The sequence below is a fragment of the Gobius niger genome (genome assembly GCF_951799975.1).
Source record: "Gobius niger genome assembly, chromosome: 1".
Lineage (NCBI taxonomy): Eukaryota > Metazoa > Chordata > Actinopteri > Gobiiformes > Gobiidae > Gobius > Gobius niger.
The window spans coordinates 5,215,911-5,235,245 of NC_136852.1; the positions used below are offsets into that span (position 1 = coordinate 5,215,911).

At 43.0% G+C, this 19,335-nt stretch overlaps 1 protein-coding gene across 2 annotated transcripts in view; it reads right to left on the reverse strand.

The window, feature by feature from the left end:
* The window catches only part of LOC306976170 (tripartite motif-containing protein 3-like), a 49,083-nt gene that overhangs the window by 20,926 nt on the left and 8,822 nt on the right, over positions 1 to 19,335 (reverse strand). For both annotated transcript variants that reach the window (XM_079574059.1, XM_079574058.1), the window contains exon 2: positions 355 to 525. In XM_079574059.1, coding sequence (XP_079430185.1) covers positions 355 to 497 — 143 coding nt within the window. In that variant the 5' untranslated portion in view covers positions 498 to 525. The remainder of the gene's footprint in view (positions 1 to 354; positions 526 to 19,335) is intronic.

Sequence of the window (19,335 nt, forward strand, 5' to 3'; positions counted from 1 at the left end):
ACACGTTTTGAAACACCGCGTATTATCGATCGCGTGTGCATTTAAACAGCCTGGTTCTCAGATTGAAGACTTTAACAGGATGTTTTTGACCATTTAAAAAGAGAAATGTTAAAATCTCAACTGCTTCGATCTGTACATGGGAACCCTACGCCCCCCTCAGACAAAAAAAGAAAGAAACGCAATAATAAAATGTTCAGATCGTGACTCTTCACATGTTTTTGATCGTCATTTATTTCACTTCTGTTCATCCCAGAGCTCCCAAAATCACACATAAGGCTTATCAGAGTGTCTAGTTTAGTAATTAAAACACCCTGCAAAAACTACTTTCTTTTGTTTTTGCGTACGGGCCGTTACCTCTCGCAGAAGGTGTGCAGGCAGGGCAGCACTTTGGGGTTGTGGTAATGGTCCAGGCAGATGCTGCAGACCAGGAACTGTTTGTCGATCTGCCGCACCACGGGGCTGCTGCTGCTCTCGCGCTTCGCCATGCTCCCGGACATTTACGCAGGCCGACACGGACGGGGCAACCTGCAGAAGACCAGGAGAGAGGGAGCATTAGGGACGAGGAAGTCTGGACCGCGAACAGATGAAACTTTACCCTTTACTTTCTGGGTTTGTGAACAAAAACATCAAACAGAGACTTTCAGATGTTCGGTTTGAAGCCTGATGGATCCTGAGACGGCACTAAAAGAACTTACTTTGTCCCAGGTCAAAAACATGATCAAAACCCCTGAAGAAAAGTCTCAAAGAAAATCATTTTGACCTTGTCCCAGCACCAGGGCTTACATTGATAAAGTGTGTGTGTATATAATCATATTACATTGATTTAGTTTATGATTATTTCTGTTCTGTTTCCTCCAGTCACCCCTCACTGTTTATTATGAGCTGAGTTAGAGACAGGGTCTAAGTGGGCAGAAGTACGTCAATGCCCAAAAAACGATATGTAAATTCCACAAACAAATATTTCATTTGCAAGCATATCATAAGAGGAAAGAGAATTGGACAAAACTAACGACTTTGTAGCAAAAAATGTGGTCAGTTTCAGCCAAAACTGCAATTGAATGTTTTAGCCCCATCACTTTGGTGTCATACAGTTAAAACTTTTGAGCGACGTCATGATTTTCCAAAAAAATTAGATTTAAGGCCTTGATTTAAATGTCACTAAATGCACTATTCCCCTTCCTGGAACCGCCACCACCTTAAAGGGATATTTCAGGATTCTTGACATAGGGCCTCATTTCCTAGTTATCCAGAGTGTTGCTGATTTCTGGAGATATTTTTTGTAATTCATGCAGTTCTTATGTTTGAAGAGTTTCGTGGCGCTAGGCTAATGCAAGGCTAGTGCATTTCTATGGTATCAGCTAGCCTGCATTAAAAACAGTCTGACCCGCTCCACAGAGCACCTGAGGCAAATCACTTATAACACCAGACTAACCATATAAATGTCTGTGTCCATAGAGTCATTTTTGGAATATAACTGACCTTGCATCACATGAATGATCGCATTTTGAGGGACTATTTTCAAGCAGATCACTCCGCCGCTGCGTAGCTTATACAACCACGAAGCTGATGCTGCTCAAATATAAGGTATTTTAAATGCAAAATGGTTCCTTTAAGGTGGTGGAGGGGTTTAGGCGCCCGAATGATCCTGGAGCTCTGTTGTCGGGGGCTTTGTGCCCCTGTAGGTTCTCCCCAGGACAAACAGGTCCTATAGGTGACGGGTCAGACAAAGAGCGGTTCAGAAGCGCCTTATGAGAGACCAACAGGCCCGGTTTGAACAAATCTAAAAGCTTCTTGAAAACAGGGCCCAGATACCAAAAAAATGAGGCTGAAAACGCAACAGAAGAGCCACAACAACGAAGCGGAAACCCAACAATACCACAATAAGCAAGCGACTAAAATGTGATAAAAAAGCCACAAAAAAGGGACAAAACCAAAGAAAAAAGTGGCAAAAACGTGACAAAAACACCCCTCTTTTCAGCCCCATGAAGCTCCAGAGTTAGTTCGGTCCCTGGGTGAAGTTTATAGAGCAACAGTTCATACAGAAGCCAAGACTTATACACACTGTACATGACATAACACTGCCTTCGTTCATGACTCAATGCAGCAACATGAGCTAATCAGGAAAAGCGTCTTGCCCGAGGACACAACAACAGCACAGGATCAAACTGCCAACTTTAGGATTCAGGAGTGAGTCACCGCTGCAGCTCGTTTTTTTACAACTTCCCTCCAACAGTGAAGTCATCCTCAGCCTCTGCGTCCCGTCTCTCCACATCCCTCTCCGAACCATGAGTCATCGGCGGCGGCTCTGCCTCGCCGCTCTGCCTCGCCGCTCTGCCTCGCCGCTCTGCCTCGCCGCTCTGCCTCGCCGCTCTGCCTCGCCGCTCTGCCTCGCCGCTCTGCCAGAGGAGGTTTGACTTTGCGAGCGCCGTCTTTGAGCCAACACAAACACCGAGCGAGTCCAACAAGCAAGTACGGATCGCATTGGACAAATCAGTTTTATTAAATTCAAGAACATAACCCGGTTCTCCAGCTGGTTTTCAAGACAACAAGGGGATTAAATCTCAAAATATGCACAACAATGTATTTAAAATGTACTGCTTTATTACAATAGATAAGTAAAGGGAACCATAGACCAAAATGTATCATGCTTTATGGCTTAAAACTACATATTATAACAAATAGCAATGATTCTATGGGCAAATGTTGATTTAAAGCAGAACTAAATAACTTGTTTGCCTTAATAAATCCTTCCCGTAGTCCCTGTGGGGGTAATACAAGTGTTAATGGGATGATTGGGTCTTTCATCTCCCCCTGGTGATTCTGGCCAGAAAACCACAATTGCAACTTGACTGCCACCGGGTTGGAGTCACCAATACACACCAATAGAATGTCTAACGGGCAAAGCTAACTGCGGGCTAGCGCCACTTTAACAGTATTTACAGCCAGCTTGAGTGAAAAGATGATCTCCATTGTGTACTTGGATGTACAATATCCCTCTCTCCCTTTGTCTTTCCTGTCAGCGTAGTATTTACTCTCACGGACAATTAATGAGTTAAAAAATCACAACTTGCTACGACACCTGCAGTTGCGCTTATGGCTTCTAGGGGCAAGAGTTACTTATTACTGCTTTAACCGCTTAACTCCCACCTGAACCGAGCACATTTTCTCCAGCTTTACCCCAGTCCAAAAGCTTCTGGAAAAAAGCTGTGAAATAGCGACAAAACTGAGACGAAAACAATGATGGAAATGTGACAAAAAAGTGAGAAAACATTGACAAAAAAGTGATGGAAAATTGATGAAAAAGTGGCAAAAATGTCACAAAATTGTCACAAAAAATTGACAAAAATTGACGAAAAAATGACAAAAATGTGACAAAAAATGACAAAAAAAATGACAAAAAAGTTACAAAAATGAGTTGAACACCCAACAAAAATGATGGAAAAAAAATCTGATGACGTGAGGAAAAAGATCCTCTCGGTTCAGGCGGGAGTTAAGCGGTTAAAGTAGTGCATTTTCAAAAATATTGTGTGATTCACTTAGAGTTGCAACAAATGGAGCTGACACTAAAAAAAAAAATGATATCGGGTATCGGGTACAAATATCCGATACTGAACCGATACTTTTTGCTCAACGCCTTAAAAACACAACTGTTACCATCTAAATCTATGTGAATATGGGAATGCTGTATATCATTGGAAAGCAAAGAACCAGGGTAATTTAACCGCTGAGTTAGTGTTAACGGTTTTTGATCGCTGCGCAAAATGCCACAGTTAGCATCAGAATGCTAAAGCTAGCATTCTAACAAAAACTAATCAAGGTTGGGTCAGAAATGCCTAAAGAAGCCGAATAAAATAAAAATCTTAGTGATTGTATTTTAGTTTAAGAAATAACTGCTCTAAACACATTTGTAATGATCAGATCACTTCATACGAGTTGTTTATATTAATGTAGCCTAAAGCCTGTCATATACTCAAGGATATCAATAGATACAATTGATCTGTAATATCATGACAATAAAATATGACTTTATTGATCTTAAAATGGAGAAAAGAGACAATTCGGTAAAAAAAATCGGTATCAGCAGCAAAAAAGCTGGATCGCTGCATCTCTAGACTCAGTTTCCCTCATCGACCTCAGCTCCAGTATTGGCAGACCGGCTGAGATCTTTGCTCCCGGATGATATCAGTGGGTCAAGCCGCGATTACCCCATGTCGTACATCTGGTACAACTGATAGAACAGCAAAGATTAATCCACATGAGCCGCTAAAACAACCGGCACAGTCGTCACAACGCGGGAGTGATGAAATGACATGAGAATCACTTTCAGTAAATCAGAGTTTGTGCAGGTCAGTCGAGTTTAAGGACTTTTAATACCATTCTAAAGCCCCCCAAACATCACATTTTAATGACACGGAGGTAAAATATTGACATAAAAATAAAAAGTAGCCCCTAGAAACCATAAGCGCAACAGCAGGTGTCATTAATTGTCCGTGAGAGTAAATACTACGCTGACAGAAAAGACAAAGGGACAGAGGGATATTGTACATCCAATTACACAATGGAGATCATTTTTTTCACTCAAATTTGGCTGTAAATACTGTTTAAGTGGTGCTAGCCCGCAGTTAGCTTTGCCCGCTTGCCTGTGAGCTTCTTCTTCGTGAGTCCCTTAGTGTGTATTGGTGACTCCGATGTGGTGGCAGTGAAGTTGCAAGCGTGGTTTTCTGGCCGGAGACACCAGGGGGAGATGAAAGACCCCCAGAGGGACTACGGAAAGGATTTATTGAGGTAAACAAGTTACTTAGTACTGCTTTAAAAACACAACTTTCACCAACTAAATCTCAGTGAATGTGGACATGCTGTACCTCATTTTGAAGGACAGAACCTGGAGAATTCAATCGCTGAGTTTCTTGAACGCCGCGCTAGCAACAGTATGCTAAAGCCAGAAATTATGACCTGACCACCTAATGAAATAGCAAAGTGTTTCAGAAAGAATAACTGATATTATATTTGTAATGCATTGATCTGATCACTTTATGCTGTGACTTAATGTAGCCTAAAGCCTGTCATATCCATCCATCCATCCATCCATCCATCCATCCATCATCTCTTAGTATCGGTTAATATCGCATCTCGGCATATATTCAAACCCCCAGCATTGGTATCGGAAGCTTAAAAGCCAGATCGGTGCATTCACAACAGTCTCAAATGTCACAGATCTTTCCCCATGTCCTCCTCCTCCGCAGCAGAACAATCAGCCTCCGCAGCCTCTCTTTTATTAAATCAATCATCCCTTCTCCTCATTGCATCGTTAAAGTCAATCAATTTGCCCAAGGCCGTGGGAACCCAGGGTGCTGAGGGCGCTGCAGCACCCCCTGGTGGATAGTTTGTGAACTGCAGGCAATATCAACCCCTTAACTCCCACCTGAACCGAGCACATTTTCTCCAGCTTTACCCCAATCCAAAAGCTTCTGGAAAAAAGCTGTGAAAATAGCGACAAAACTGAGACGAAAATAAGGATGAAAATGTGAAAAAAGTGAGAAAACATTCACAAAAAATTTACAAAAAAAATGACAAAAATTGACAAAAATTGGACAAAAAAGTGAAAAAAAATTGATGAAAAATTGAGAAAATATGGACGAAAAAGTGACAAAAATTTACAAAAAAAAAACAAAAATGACAAAAATTGACAAAAAATTGACAAAAAAGTGAGAAAAATTTTACGAAAAAATGAGAAAAAAATGACGAAAAGGTGATAAGAATTTGACAAAAAAATGGGAATAATTTGACGAAAAAAGTGACAAAAAAGTCACGAAAATGTGACAAAAATGAGTTGACTGCCCAACAAAAAAGTGATGAAAAAAAATCTGATGTGAGGAAAAAGATCAATTTAGTTTTGTAGGTCTTTCAAATGAGGCGTTACACTGGCCTACAGGATTTGGGTAAAGCTGAACTGGAGAAAATGCCCTCGGTTCAGGCGGGAGTTAAGAGGTTAATAAACAGGATTTATGCACAGAAAAAGTATTTTGGGGGTAAATTTTGTCCCTCAGCGCCCCCTAACTAAAATATCTTCCCACGGCTCTGAATTTGCCTAAATTTGTGAAATCAACACAAATTCTCTTCATATTAACATTTCCTACATTCACACACCTCTGCACACGGACACTGGCGACACGGCGGGTAAAGTGTCTTGCCCAAGGACACAAAACCCGCAGCAGTGGTGTGAGCTGGGGTCGATTACGCAGTACATGTGTCGATGCTGCGTCCTAAAAACAAAAGGAAGAGGAAGTTTGTGCAGGAACCTCCCACATTCCTGGCAGTTCCTTCCCCGGGACTCACAGCTGGACGACGGACTCACCGCTTCAGCTGAAATGTGATATTATTAAAGCGTGTGCGCGGCTCACAGAGAATCAGAAAAGGGCCCGAGTCGGATTTATGTGTGAACGTTAGGGAACGAGGGATTGTTGCATAACGCCTTCCACAGATGATTCATAAAAGTTTGCTTCATATCCCGGAGCCGGCGCGTCTATTTGAACATTTTCTGACGAGTATTTCAAAGGCAGTTCATCTCGGTTTATTTTTAGTATTGCCAGCAGATTTTCCTGATTAGATTCTCTGTATTTAGCGCTGCTGTGGAGAGGGTGACCACTGACCAGCACTAAGTTCCTGGGTGTGGACATCACAGAGAAGCTCTCCTGGACCATGAAGTCTACATCACTGGTCAAGAAAAGTCATCAGAGTCTCTGGTTTCTTCGCAAGCTGAGAAGAGCCAGAGTCCCAGCCTCCATCACTGTGAGGTTCTTCTACAGAGGGACTATAGAGAGCATCCTGACCATCACTGTGTGGTTCTTCTACAGAGAGACTATAGAGAACATCCTGACCAGCTCCATCACTGTGGTTCTTCTACAGAGGGACTAAAGAGAGCATCCTGACCAGCTCCATCACTGTGGTTCTTCTACAGAGGGACTATAGAGAGCATCCTGACCATCACTGTGTGGTTCTTCTACAGAGGGACTATAGAGAGCATCCAGACCAGCTCCATCCCTGTGAGGTTCTTCTACAGAGGGACTATAGAGAGCGTCCTGACCAACTCCATCACTGTGAGGTTCTTCTACAGAGGAACTATAGAGAGCATCCTGACCATCACTGTGTGGTTCTTCTACAGAGGGACTATAGAGAGCATCCTAATCATCACTGTGTGGTTCTTCTACAGAGGGACTATAGAGAGCATCCTGACCAACTCCATCACTGTGTGGTTCTTCTACAGAGGGACTATAGAGAGCGTCCTGACCATCACTGTGGAGCCCTCTCCCCTCCATTAAGGACATCTCCACCCGTCTCACCCGCAAAGGGGACCCTACGCACCCATCACAGTCTCTTCAAGGTCATGTCTTCAGGGACGAGACTGCGGAATGCACGGGCCAGGTCCAGTCGACTGAAGAACAGTTTCATACACCAGGCCATCAGGAAGCTGAACCCCCTCCCTTCCCTGCCCTCCTTGTGTTTCCACCCCTTCCTCCCCACCCCCCGCTCCACAACAGAGATGAGAGAATGAACTATTTTTATTCACTGTGAAATGAATTGACAAAATGAATTGAATGAGAATGTAGTAAAGTAATTATAGGAAGTGAAGTGGAATTTAAAATGCCGTTTTCTCAAAAGGCGCTGCTTGTTAGTGTAGAAATTGCTGTAATTAAGACTGAAGACAAATTACAAAACAAACTAAATTTGTATTTATTATTTGGGACATAGAGGCTGATATTTGGGAACTTTACAATATCGGGTATCGGCCGATCTAACTGCGATAAAAGAGAGATATCGCCTGAAACAAAAGTGATGGAGATTTCCTTTGTTTTCCTCTCTCTTCTAAAAGGGGCCCTCGGACTCTGGAGCTGATAAACACTTGATGTTTTCCCCCTTCTGTTGATATATTCATGTTGGACAGTGTCTGAACTTGTGGGAAAATGTTTTCTCACACATGTTCTCATCAGGATGATAAATTACCTCCCTGTTGCTGTGGGGCAGGAACGCCGACTGAATGCCAAGTCACAAAATCAACGACATCAACATTGATTCTACCTGGCATTAAATACACAGTTCTTGGAAAATTCGGATAAAAATGATGGTCTAAAACAGATTCAGCTGTAGTTTTGGCTGACATTTAATACAAAAGTTGTTTGTTGGGTCCAAGATGCTTTAAAGCAGAACTAAGTAACTTGTTTACCTTAATAAATCCTTTCCGTAGTCCCTCTGGGGGTAATACAAGTGTTAATGGGATGATTGGAGGGTCTTTCATCTCCCCCTGGTGTCTCTGGCCAGAAAACCACAATTGCAACTTCGCTGCACTGGGTCAGAGTCACCAATACACACTAATGGCATCACGAAGAAGAAGCTAACAGGCTAACGGCCAAAGCTAACTGGGGGCTAGCACCACTTAAACAGTATTTACAGCCAAGTTTGAGTGAAAAAAAATGATCTCCATTGTGTAATTGGATGTACAATATCCCTCTGTCCCTTTGTCTTTTCTGTCAGCGTAGTATTTACTCTCACGGACAATTAATGAGTTTGGTTTCCACGTGTAGCACAAAAGGCGACAGAGATGACACTGTAGTACAAATATGGTCATTTCCTTTGTGGGAGACAGCAGCGGCACAGACACACTGTGACAAAACATGAGAAATTACATTTCCTTTACATTCTGGCAACGTCTCCACTTTTGTAGCTCATACAGACTCCAAACTGTCTTGTATTTAGCAGTATCTTTAAGGTTTTTCAAAGGGATTGTTTAACAACTCATTCTTAGCCTGATTTACTGAGCAATCTGATGTCAGTTCAAATACAGCTGCTCTGTGATGGTCTCAAGGTGCGTACACACCAAAAGCGTCCGCGCCTCCAGCTTCCATGTTAACCCTATGTAGAGGCGCTTCAACGCGCTTCGAAATGCAAGCAAAGCTGTCCGCGCGTATCAAGCGTAGCAAACGCGAGCGGATGAGGAAGGACGCGCGTCAAAGCCAGGGAGAACAGCGCGGTGAGCGAACAGGGAGGCCGCGCCCACTGCTTCATGCACTCAAGTAATCCAATCTACACGTGCGTTCATTTATGCCTTGTTAACCAATCAGGGATGCTGACTGGGCTCAGGCGTCACCTGTTACCTGCAACAAACCATGCCCGAGTCGGACTCGGTTCCGGACTTTGGCCGCTTGGAGGAGGTGGGCCAGAGCGCGGCTCACGTTTGCTCGTGTTTGCGCACACGCACGGATACAAGCGGCTGTTGTATGGGCGGGTGCATTTGTCACGTAAAACAGTGAGAAAAGGCTGTATTTATCAAACAGAGCAGAGGCTGCCTCGCTCTCGTCTCCCCGGCCCCCGACCGCTTCGCTCCCGGGCGGCTCCCCGGACCCCCGGCCACATACCGCTCGTCTCCCCGACTGCTCACTCCCGACGCCCTGGACGCTTCACGCACGTCTCGGGCTGACTTTACGGGAGCGGCTGCGCTTCTCACGCCCTCTCTGCTACTGTACCCGGTTTAGCCGCAGGCTTTAGTGGGACAGATAAAACCTGCGGGTGCTTTTAGATCGATGTGATTTTGGTGCGCGTTCGTGTTTAGTGCTTTGTCGTAACGTAAAGCGTAGACTTCCAGGAGTTCACCAACATAAAGCTGTTTAACCAGTGGCCGAAGCAGCGATGATTGACATAAACTGAGCGTCATATCTTCTGTTCTCGTAGCCTTTTTAGAAGGCTGTATATGACTCCAAAGAAAGGCTCAGAGCGGCAGGTGCTGCTCCCCCCCCCGCCTCAGCTGAGCGGGACAGAGGGACGCGCACTTCTCTATTTGTCTGCTTTATTAAAATCGACTATTATATTCACCACAGCCCTTTTTGTTAAACTGTTGTAAAATGCAAAGAAAAGTGGAGTGGAGATTTGACAGGGCTCATAGACATTATTTCACGCAGCTGTTTAGGTTTTTTTTTCTTCCGCATTATGTTGCGCTGCTGCTGCTGCCCACGTGCACTTGTAAACAACTCCTCGTGTTCGGCCACGGCTCGGTTCGTTTGTGTAAGTGTGAGCGCGGGCCGTTCGGGGCATCCAGGCCTTTCCTCAAATGAGCTGGAGAGTGGCAGGTTCGGAAGTCAAGTGTGAGTGCGCCCTGAGTCAACAGACACGCCTCCTATGTTTGACGCTTGCAAAACTTCACGCGCCAGCAAACAGGCGTTTGTCGCGAGTGTGAAGTATGTGAAGCGGCGTTGTTTGGCGTCCAACGAGAGGCAGATGGGGCGTGGACGCGCGTTTGGTGTGTACGCACCTTCAGAGTCTGTTAAGAGACTATTGTGGAGCAGAAGCTTCATGAAGTCCAAGAACACACCAGACAGGTCCTGGATAAAGTTATTGAGAAGTATAGAGCTGGGTTATGTTATAAAAAGATGTCCCTTTGAACATCTCTCAAAGTACAGTTAAACACACCATCCAGGAATGGAAAGAGTCTGACATCACTGCAAACCTACCAAGCCCGGCCGTCCTTCTCAACTTACTGACCGAACAAGGACAGCACTGACCAGAGCTGTTACCAAGAAGCCCATGATGACCCTGGATGAACTGCAGAGAGACACAGCTCAGGTGGGGGAAACTGTCCACAGAACAGCTATGCACAAATCTGGCCTTATGGCAGAGTGGCTAGAACAAGCCACTTGAAAGAAAATCATAAGAAGTCCCATTTGCTGTTTGCCAGAAGCCACATCGAGGCTTCAAAATGCCTTATTTCTATATGAAAACATAAAATGACAGCAAACGTGCAATACATTTTTCCCACCTATTTCTGTCAGTAATCTGCAGGAAAAGTTTCAAATTGATATCTCGAAATTAAATTATTTTCCCTATTCACCTTTAGCGTCACCTGCAGAAATGAAAAATGGTCTTGTAATAACGATCTATGAGGCCGTCACAGATGATGCACAGTTCGTAAAGTCAACATCAACAGTTAGGGCAGCAGGGTGGGGGCTTGATGGTGGGTGGATACCGCCCTCTACCAACTGGCCACTTTACACCCTGGCTTTTTAATGCACCTCATAAAATAGGGGAAACAATCAAAAACTACTGACAGAACAATCATAACCAACATTAATGCAGTGGAAGTGGGTAAGATGGCAATGAGAAACATGAAAATTTAGAAATGATATTTTTCAGAATGCTATTATTATCATTGTTACTAAGGTAATGATGATGATATGTATAATAAATATGTGTCAAGCAGGTAAACTAAACCTTCTGTCTTACTATAAGAAACAAAACTGTAATAGACTATGTATGTATGTATACATATATCTGTATGTGTGTATATATGTATATATTTATATATGTATATCAAAAACACTAAGACAAATGTAATACTTAATAAGTAAATCAATAGAATGTTTTTTATATGGTAATGATAAAAATAATAATAGTAATTTCCACACTTGTAAGTTGTCTTGTAAGTCCCATCAGATTTTCAACCTTCCATCCATCCATCCATTTTCTTCCGCTTTATCCGGGGCCGGGTCGCGGGGGCAGCAGTCTCAGCAGAGATGCCCAGACCTCTCGATCCACACACACCTCCTCCAGCTGTTCTGACCCCGAGGCGACACCAGGCCAGCTCGGAGACATAGTCCCACCACCGTGTCCTGGGTCTTCCACGAGGCCTTGTCCCACTAGGACATGCCTGGAACACCTCCCGTGGGAGGCGACCAGGAGGCATCCGAAACAGATGCCCGAGCCACCTCAGCTGGCTCCTTTCGACGTGAAGGAGCAGCGACTCTACTCCGAGCTCCTCCCGGGTAACTGAGCCCCTCACCCGATCTCGAAGGGTGCGCCCAGCCACCCTGCGAAGGAAACTCATTTCGGCCGCTTGTATTCGCGATCTTGTCCTTTCGGTCATGACCCAAATCTCATGACCATAGGTGAGGGTGGGAACGTAGATCGATCGGTAAATCGAGAGCTTTGCCCCGACTCAGCTCCCTCTTCACCACGACAGACCGATACATCCGATACACACAGACATACCATCCGTCCCCCACTCGTGAACAAGACCCCGAGATACTTGAACTCCTCCACTTGAGGTAAGGACTCCACACCGACCTGTAGAGGGGAAGCACCTTTTTCCGGTGGAGAACCATGACCTCAGATTTGGAGGTGCTGATCCTCATCCCGGCTGCTACACACTCGGCTGCAAACCGCCCCAGTGCGTGCTGAAGGTCTTGATTTGTTGAAGCCATCAGAACAACATCATCTGCAAACAGCAGAGATGAGATCCTGAGGCTCCCAAACCGGACACCCTCCGGCCCCTGGCTGCGCCGAGAAATTCTGTCCATAAAAGTAATGAACAGATTTTCAACCTGTGACATCTAAATGCTTCTAATTATCAGTTCTGCTAATCAACAATTGTACTATTGAAATCTGCAACAACATATCTGTAAATCATTGATGGGTAAACTCACAGAGTAGTGTGAGTATGCCCATATATGAGAGAAAAAAAAGACTCATGCGCTTCAAAAGTATTTATCTTATATTTCTACTGTTTGTATTCTCTTACAAAAAATCCTGAAGCGCATAATAGTATCTTGAATATGGGGTAGGCTATAGGCACATATAAGCTTTCTTGCTTCGGCCGACTCCCTTTGAGTTATTATTTTTTCTTTGGCTTCATGTGACACGAATGTAAATATATTAATGTAAATAATTGCTCAAATAAATCAAATCAAATCAAATTAAATCAAAGTAAACTACAGGCGTCCCGGGCCTCTGCGCTCGCTGCTCGCCGCCGCCGCCGCTCGTGTGCGGCTGTGGCGGTCACGTGACTGCGGAGCAGCTGTCTGAATGAGGCGCTCACAAAGGCATTCCTGCTCCTCCGCTCTCACCGGCTGCAGACACAGAGAGACGCTTTTGTCCAGGCCTCCGGGCTCGCTCTCCGCTCAGCTGTAAATCCACTCACAGCATCGAGCACCGCCGCTTCGGTTTCACAGCTCGAAATCAATACTCCCCGTCCCGCAAACAAGTGTCTATTGTGGGAAAACAGCCCTCAGACAAATCGCAGACAGTGTCCGAAACGAGGACCGCGGAGAAACTGCTGGACCTCAGCCGCTTTTAGACACTTTCTGCCTCCATGCTTTTGGCAGGAAAAAGCAAAGGCTGCACCATAACGATAATGTGATATTTTTCTAAACCGTTTCAAATTATGTAAAAGATAACATTTAATCAGCAAAAGAAGAAACAACTTGGCTCGGATACTATCAACAACTTCACCATAAATACAAGTGTTTTCCGATACAGAATCCATAATATGAAACATTTTTGCGATGAATTTTAAAGCTGGGGTTCCCGACTTTTTGAATTTTGTAGTTTTGGCCCAAACTCGTTTCAAGCTCTCACTATCCAAGCAAACAAAATAATTATATGCATGTTTCTCGCCCGTGAACAGCTTTGAGCGGTGCTAAATAGGAGTGTGTATATCGATATAAACTGCTCACAAAAACTTAGGGCACACTCAAAAAACACAACGTAACTCCAAGTCAGTCACATTTCTTGGATATCAGACTGTCCAGTTAGGAAGCCACGCTTATTGTGAATCAGTTTCACTTGGTGTTGTGGAAATTAAACAGACAACAGGTGGAAATGAGAGGCAATTAGCAAGATCAGTCCAAAAGAGGAATGGTTTTGCAGGTGGTGACCACAGACCATTTCCCTGTCTTCATCCTTTGTACCGTATTTTTGGAACACTTTTGCATTTGTCCAGTGTTCTCACCACTAGAGGCATCATGAGGAGCATCTACAACCCACAGATGTCGCTCAGGGACTGATGCTCATCCAAAATGGCACGTCCATTCGTGCTGTGGTAAGAAGGTTTGCTGTGTCTCCCAGCGCAGTGTCCAGAGCATGGAGGAGATACCAGGAGACAGGCCAGTACACCAGGAGACCTGGGGGGGCCGACCGAGGTCAACAACCCAGCAGCAGGACCGCTATCTGCTCATTTGTGCACGGAGAAACAGGAGAAGCACTGCCCGAGCCCGACAAAATGACCTCCAGAGGACCACAAATGTGCATGTCGGTACTGAAATGGGAGCCATTTTAGGGATAGGTTTGTCTGAGTCCTCCTAGGAACGCCCCCACCTCCTGGAGACGCCTCCGAGCTTTCGTCACCAGCCGAGTAACCAACCACTGCTCCTCAGCAGAACCCCCTCCCCTCTGATGCCACAGACAGCGTGTGGAGGGGGCGTGTCGGAAAGGGTCAGAGGTTCTTAAAGAGACAGAGGCCTATTTCAAGACATTCACTACAGCCATTTTGAGAGAGACATTTTATACAAGGCAGTTATTCTAATTTACTGCATTTACAGACCAACAGAAGGTTTTGTCATCATCGTAGTGTGATATAGACTGGTGCTATGTGATTGAAAAAAGCATAACACCCCCTCTTTAACATTTCATTTCACAGCTCTTACTTTGCGGAAAAAATATTGCAATGTATATCGTATATCGACATTCAAGCTAAATATATCGGGACATGAGTTTTGGTCCACATCGCCCCGCCCTACTACAACCCTTTAACCCGAGCATAGACTTTTGTGTCACCTTTATTTACTGCCTTCGTAGAACCTGCTGCGTAACCAACAGGCAGTTTTGTTGTTGTTATTACAGCTCGTGCTTGAGGAGAGACGGTTACAGTGAACACAGATTTCCTGACAACAATTAGGAACAGGTTTAGAGCTATTTATAGACAAACCAACTCCATCCAAACCCTCTCTCCAGCCGCTCTCTAACCTGTTATTCTCTCACAGAGGGTTTGATGGGACTGGCACAGGACGGTCTGGCTCTGGCGGATCCTCAGGCCGGGCTGGAGGAGGCAGGACGACAGGGGGATGTTTTGTGGGAAGATTAAAAAGCCCACTCACTTCTGCAACTCGCATGATAATTACGCCTCATTAGTTTGGTGATTAGTCGGTAATCCCGTCATTTCAGGGGGATTCAGCTGCTGCAAATCTGTTTAAAATGCTCTTTTGGATAATGGATGATACCCGTGTTTCGCTGGAGAATGAAGGAGATTATAAAGCAAAGTCTGGAAAAGCGTGAATGGATAATAATTTCATGCAAACTTATTATTATTGATGTAATCCTGATCAGTTTCTCCTCATACTGATCGATCTCAACTCTTTATGTTATATTTTCACTCATTTTAAGATTAAAAACAGCTGATTTGTCGACAGAACTTGTATCTAAACCTCAGCTCGAACAGTTCTTTCCGATCCAGTATCAAAACAAGTGCTCCATTGTCTTGTCGGAACACCAATACTTTTGCTTTTTCTGCAGAAGGATTGTCCATAAACCCGAAATATTACAATATTACAATTAGAAACATTAGAAATATTCACCGAGATTGTGATTTTGATTCCACTTCCATTAATCCAGTCCTCGTGTCTGGTGGTTCAGACTTCGGTTCTTATGTTTTTTAGTCTGGGGTGTCCAATCGTTTTTAATCGAGGGCCACATATTGAGGCCTTTTTTTACTTACTTCATTTTAAAGCAGGAATCTGTACTTTCTACACTAGATTTTTCCCTGGGATTAAAAGTGTTTTTGAATAGTAGTTTAGACTTTTTTATTGTTTATTAGGATGTAAGCTGCAGTAAAGTTATTCTAATCAGAAACATCACATTAAAGCAGAACTAAGTAACTCATGCCCCACTGCAGGTGTCGTAGCATGTTTTTTTTACTCATTAATCGTCCGTGAGAGTAAATACTGCGCTGACAGAAAAGACAAAGGGACAGAGGGATATTGTTCATCCAATTACACAATGGAGATACGTTTTTTTTAGCTCAAACTTGGCTGTAAATACTGTTTAAGTGGTGCTAGCCCACAGTTAGCTTTGCCCGCTAGCCTGTTAGCTTCTTCTTCGTGATTCCATTAGTGTGTATTGGTGGCTCCGACCCAGAGGCAGGAAAGTTGCCCCCCCCCCAGAGTGACCACGGAAAGGATTTATTAAAAAGGTAAACAAGTTACTTAGTTCTTTAACACAGTCTAAAAAAAACACATTCAGCTTCTTCTGTTTGACTTGGTTTAGCTCTGGTTTAGTCCTGTTTTGATACCACATCACAGCTTTGAAATCTTTCACTTGTTTAAAACTAACCTTCTGGAACACTTGTACTTTTTACTTAGAAAATACATTTGAGAGTGGATACTAGGGCTGCAACTAACGATTATTTTTAACGATTAATCGCTTGGCTGTGAATGGTGTAGGAAAATTTTATTTTTTCAAAAAAAATTCTCACATATAGCTTAAGCGGCGCTGCTTGAAGATGTGTTGATGGCGTAAACTAAAGGGAAATGTTTGTTGGGAGGCTCTATTGATGACATTTACATTGTACAAAATGTACACAGACCCTAACTATATAAACAAAGTACAAAAATACTACGTTTTTATGTCATTTTTGATTCATTTGAGTCTGTGGGAACCAGAAAACGATTAATCGATTACTAAAATAGTTGTCGACTATTTAAATAATCGATTAGTCGTCGATTAATCGATTAGTTGTTTCAGCCCTAGTGGATACTTTTGTACTTTTACTAAAGTAGAATTCTAATATGTATCTGAGTACTTTTCCAAATATGTATCTGAGTACTTAGTCCACCACTGGAACCAGGTGCATTTAAGAGAGGCTTAGACTGTTTGGCTCCCACACCTTTATAGCTACTTTTTTAGACAAATTGGGTTTTGGAATCTCATATCTCATATTGCTCACATGCTGTTGTGTCTTTAGGCGAGACACTTTGTCCATTTGTCATCATGTCCATTGGTAACGCTACATTTAACATCAATCTTTAAAGCGATCTCACCTATTCTTAATAAAAATGCTTCTATTTCTATCCCTCTATATCCTTTTCAGTGAGCGGACGTGACACCCGTGCGGTCGCAGAAGAGCAAACATCCTGCGGCCATAAAACATCCAGGCAGTGACGGCACAAAGACTTCAAATCCCGTGTTTGAATCAGTGCCACGCCTTTTCAAACACGGCTTTCTGTCGCGGTGAAGCCGTTGTCTTCATTGGGAAACTGACAGATGTTTACAACAGAGACGTTTTCAGATACAACAGTTTGATACAACAATTATAAGTTTTTATGGGATTGGTAAAAAAGGGAAGGAATAAGATATAAGTGCAGGAGTCCACTTTAAAGGCCTTAGTCTTTACAAACAATAAAAAGGGGAGCGTAAAACTCATTCCTAACTTTCCAAACACATTTATAACATCTCTCAGTATTTCACAAGGATAAGTTCTTAAGTGCATTTCTCAACCACTGTGATGCAAGTGATGCAAATCATGAGCTTATCTGGTAGCAAGATGTTTATCTTGTTCGTTTGTTTCCATTTCAATAGAGGAGATTGTTCTTCCTGGATCCAGGCTTTATGGATGCCTTTTTGCTCAGAAGCTGGGCCCAGTTTATTGCTTAACCCCTTAACTCCCACCTGAACCGAGCACATTAATAGCAATAATGATGGAAATGTGACAAAATAGTGAGAAAACATTGACAAAAAGTGACGAAAAATGTATGAAAAAGTGGCAAAAATGTCACAAGAAATTGACAAAAAATTGACGAAAAAATGACAAAAATGTGATGAAAATTTAACAAAAAAAATGACAAAAATTTGACAAAACAAATGACAAAATGGGACAAAAATGACAAAAAATTGGTTGAAAAAAATTTGATAAAAATTTGACAAAAAAACAAACAAAAATGTGACAAAAAATTGACGAAAAAAAATGACAAAAATCTGACAAAAAATGACAAAAAAGTTACAAAAAGTAGTTGAATACCCCAAAAAAAATGATGGAAAAAAATCTGATGACGTGAGGAAAAAGATCCTCTCGGTTCAGGCGGGAGTTAAGAGGTTAATGAACATTAAGACCATATAAATGTACTCAGACGAGTTAAAACCTTAAGTAGTAGTTATTCAGATAATTTTGTGTCCTTTCAAGGAAAAAACAATTATTTGTCTGATTTGTTCCACTGGCTCTAACATTTGTATCTTGGATTACTTCAAATTAGACTCGAATTCAACATAGAAGATCTTTAATTCAAGCAAATTTAAGTCATTTACCTCCTTTAAGATGGTAATTTTTCCAGAGTTGTGCTTTACTTTGGGCTAATAATCAGCGGCTTCGGCCCTCGGCCTGTTTACGATAAAGAAAATCGTCCCTCCGCCAAGAAACCTTTCCTACCCCTGCTGTCCAGTATATTTGTGCAGCGTCGACGGCATGTGACCGTCTGTACGTTCCCGTTTGACCCACTTTACCCTGATCCCGGACTGCTCGCCGCCCTCAGTCTAAACACAAACACGTCAGGCCTGAGTGGAGGTGGCGTCCGCGGTCACTCTCGCACCATTAACACTTAAGTGGCTTAGGAGGAGGGAGAGGAGCAGGTCGGGACAGGGCCCGTCTGTGGTCAGGATTACCCTATTGCCCCGTCTCTCACACCCGAAGTTCAAGCTCAGACCGGACTAAAGCGAGCAGGGATCTCAGTGCACGGGAGGTCGTCCTTTTACATGTTAGGGTTCGACAAGTGCATTCACCACAACAGCTCGGTTTTGACTAACTTCCTGTAGGGTAACGACTACTTCCTGTCCACATTGCATAACCTCATATTTCGATATTAACCTCTTAACGCCCACCTGCACCGCGCACATTTTTTCCAGTCAAAATAGAGACTAAAAAAAGAAAATTATGAAAATGTGACAAAAAAACACACAAAAAACCCCAACAAAAAAGCGATGAAAACGTGACAACAAAATGCAGCAAAAAAAATGACAAAAAAGCCACCAAAAAGTGCCATTAAAGTGATGAAAATGCAACAAAAAAGTGATGAAAAACTGACAAAAAAAGTAAAGACAGTGCAGCAAAAAGTGATGAAAATGTAATAAAAATGTGATGAAAATGTGACAAAAAAACACAACAAAAACACAACTAAAAAGCGATGAAAGCGTAACAAAATGCAGCAAAAAAATGACAAAAAAAGCCACCAAAAAGTGCCAGTAAAGTGATGAAAAACTGACCCAAAAAAGTAGAGTGCAGCAAAAAAAGTGATGAAAATGTAATAAAAAAGCGATGAAAACGTAACAAAATGCAGCAAAAAAATGACAAAAAAGCCACCGAAAAGTGCCATTAAAGTGATGAAAATGTGACAAAAATGTGATGAAAAAGTGACCAAAAAAAAGCCACAAAAATCAACAGAAAAAGTGGCAATTATAAGATAAGATTGTGGAAAAAAGTGCAGCAACAACGCGAGGAAAAAAGATCAGTTTTGTGGGTCTTAGCTTTCAAAT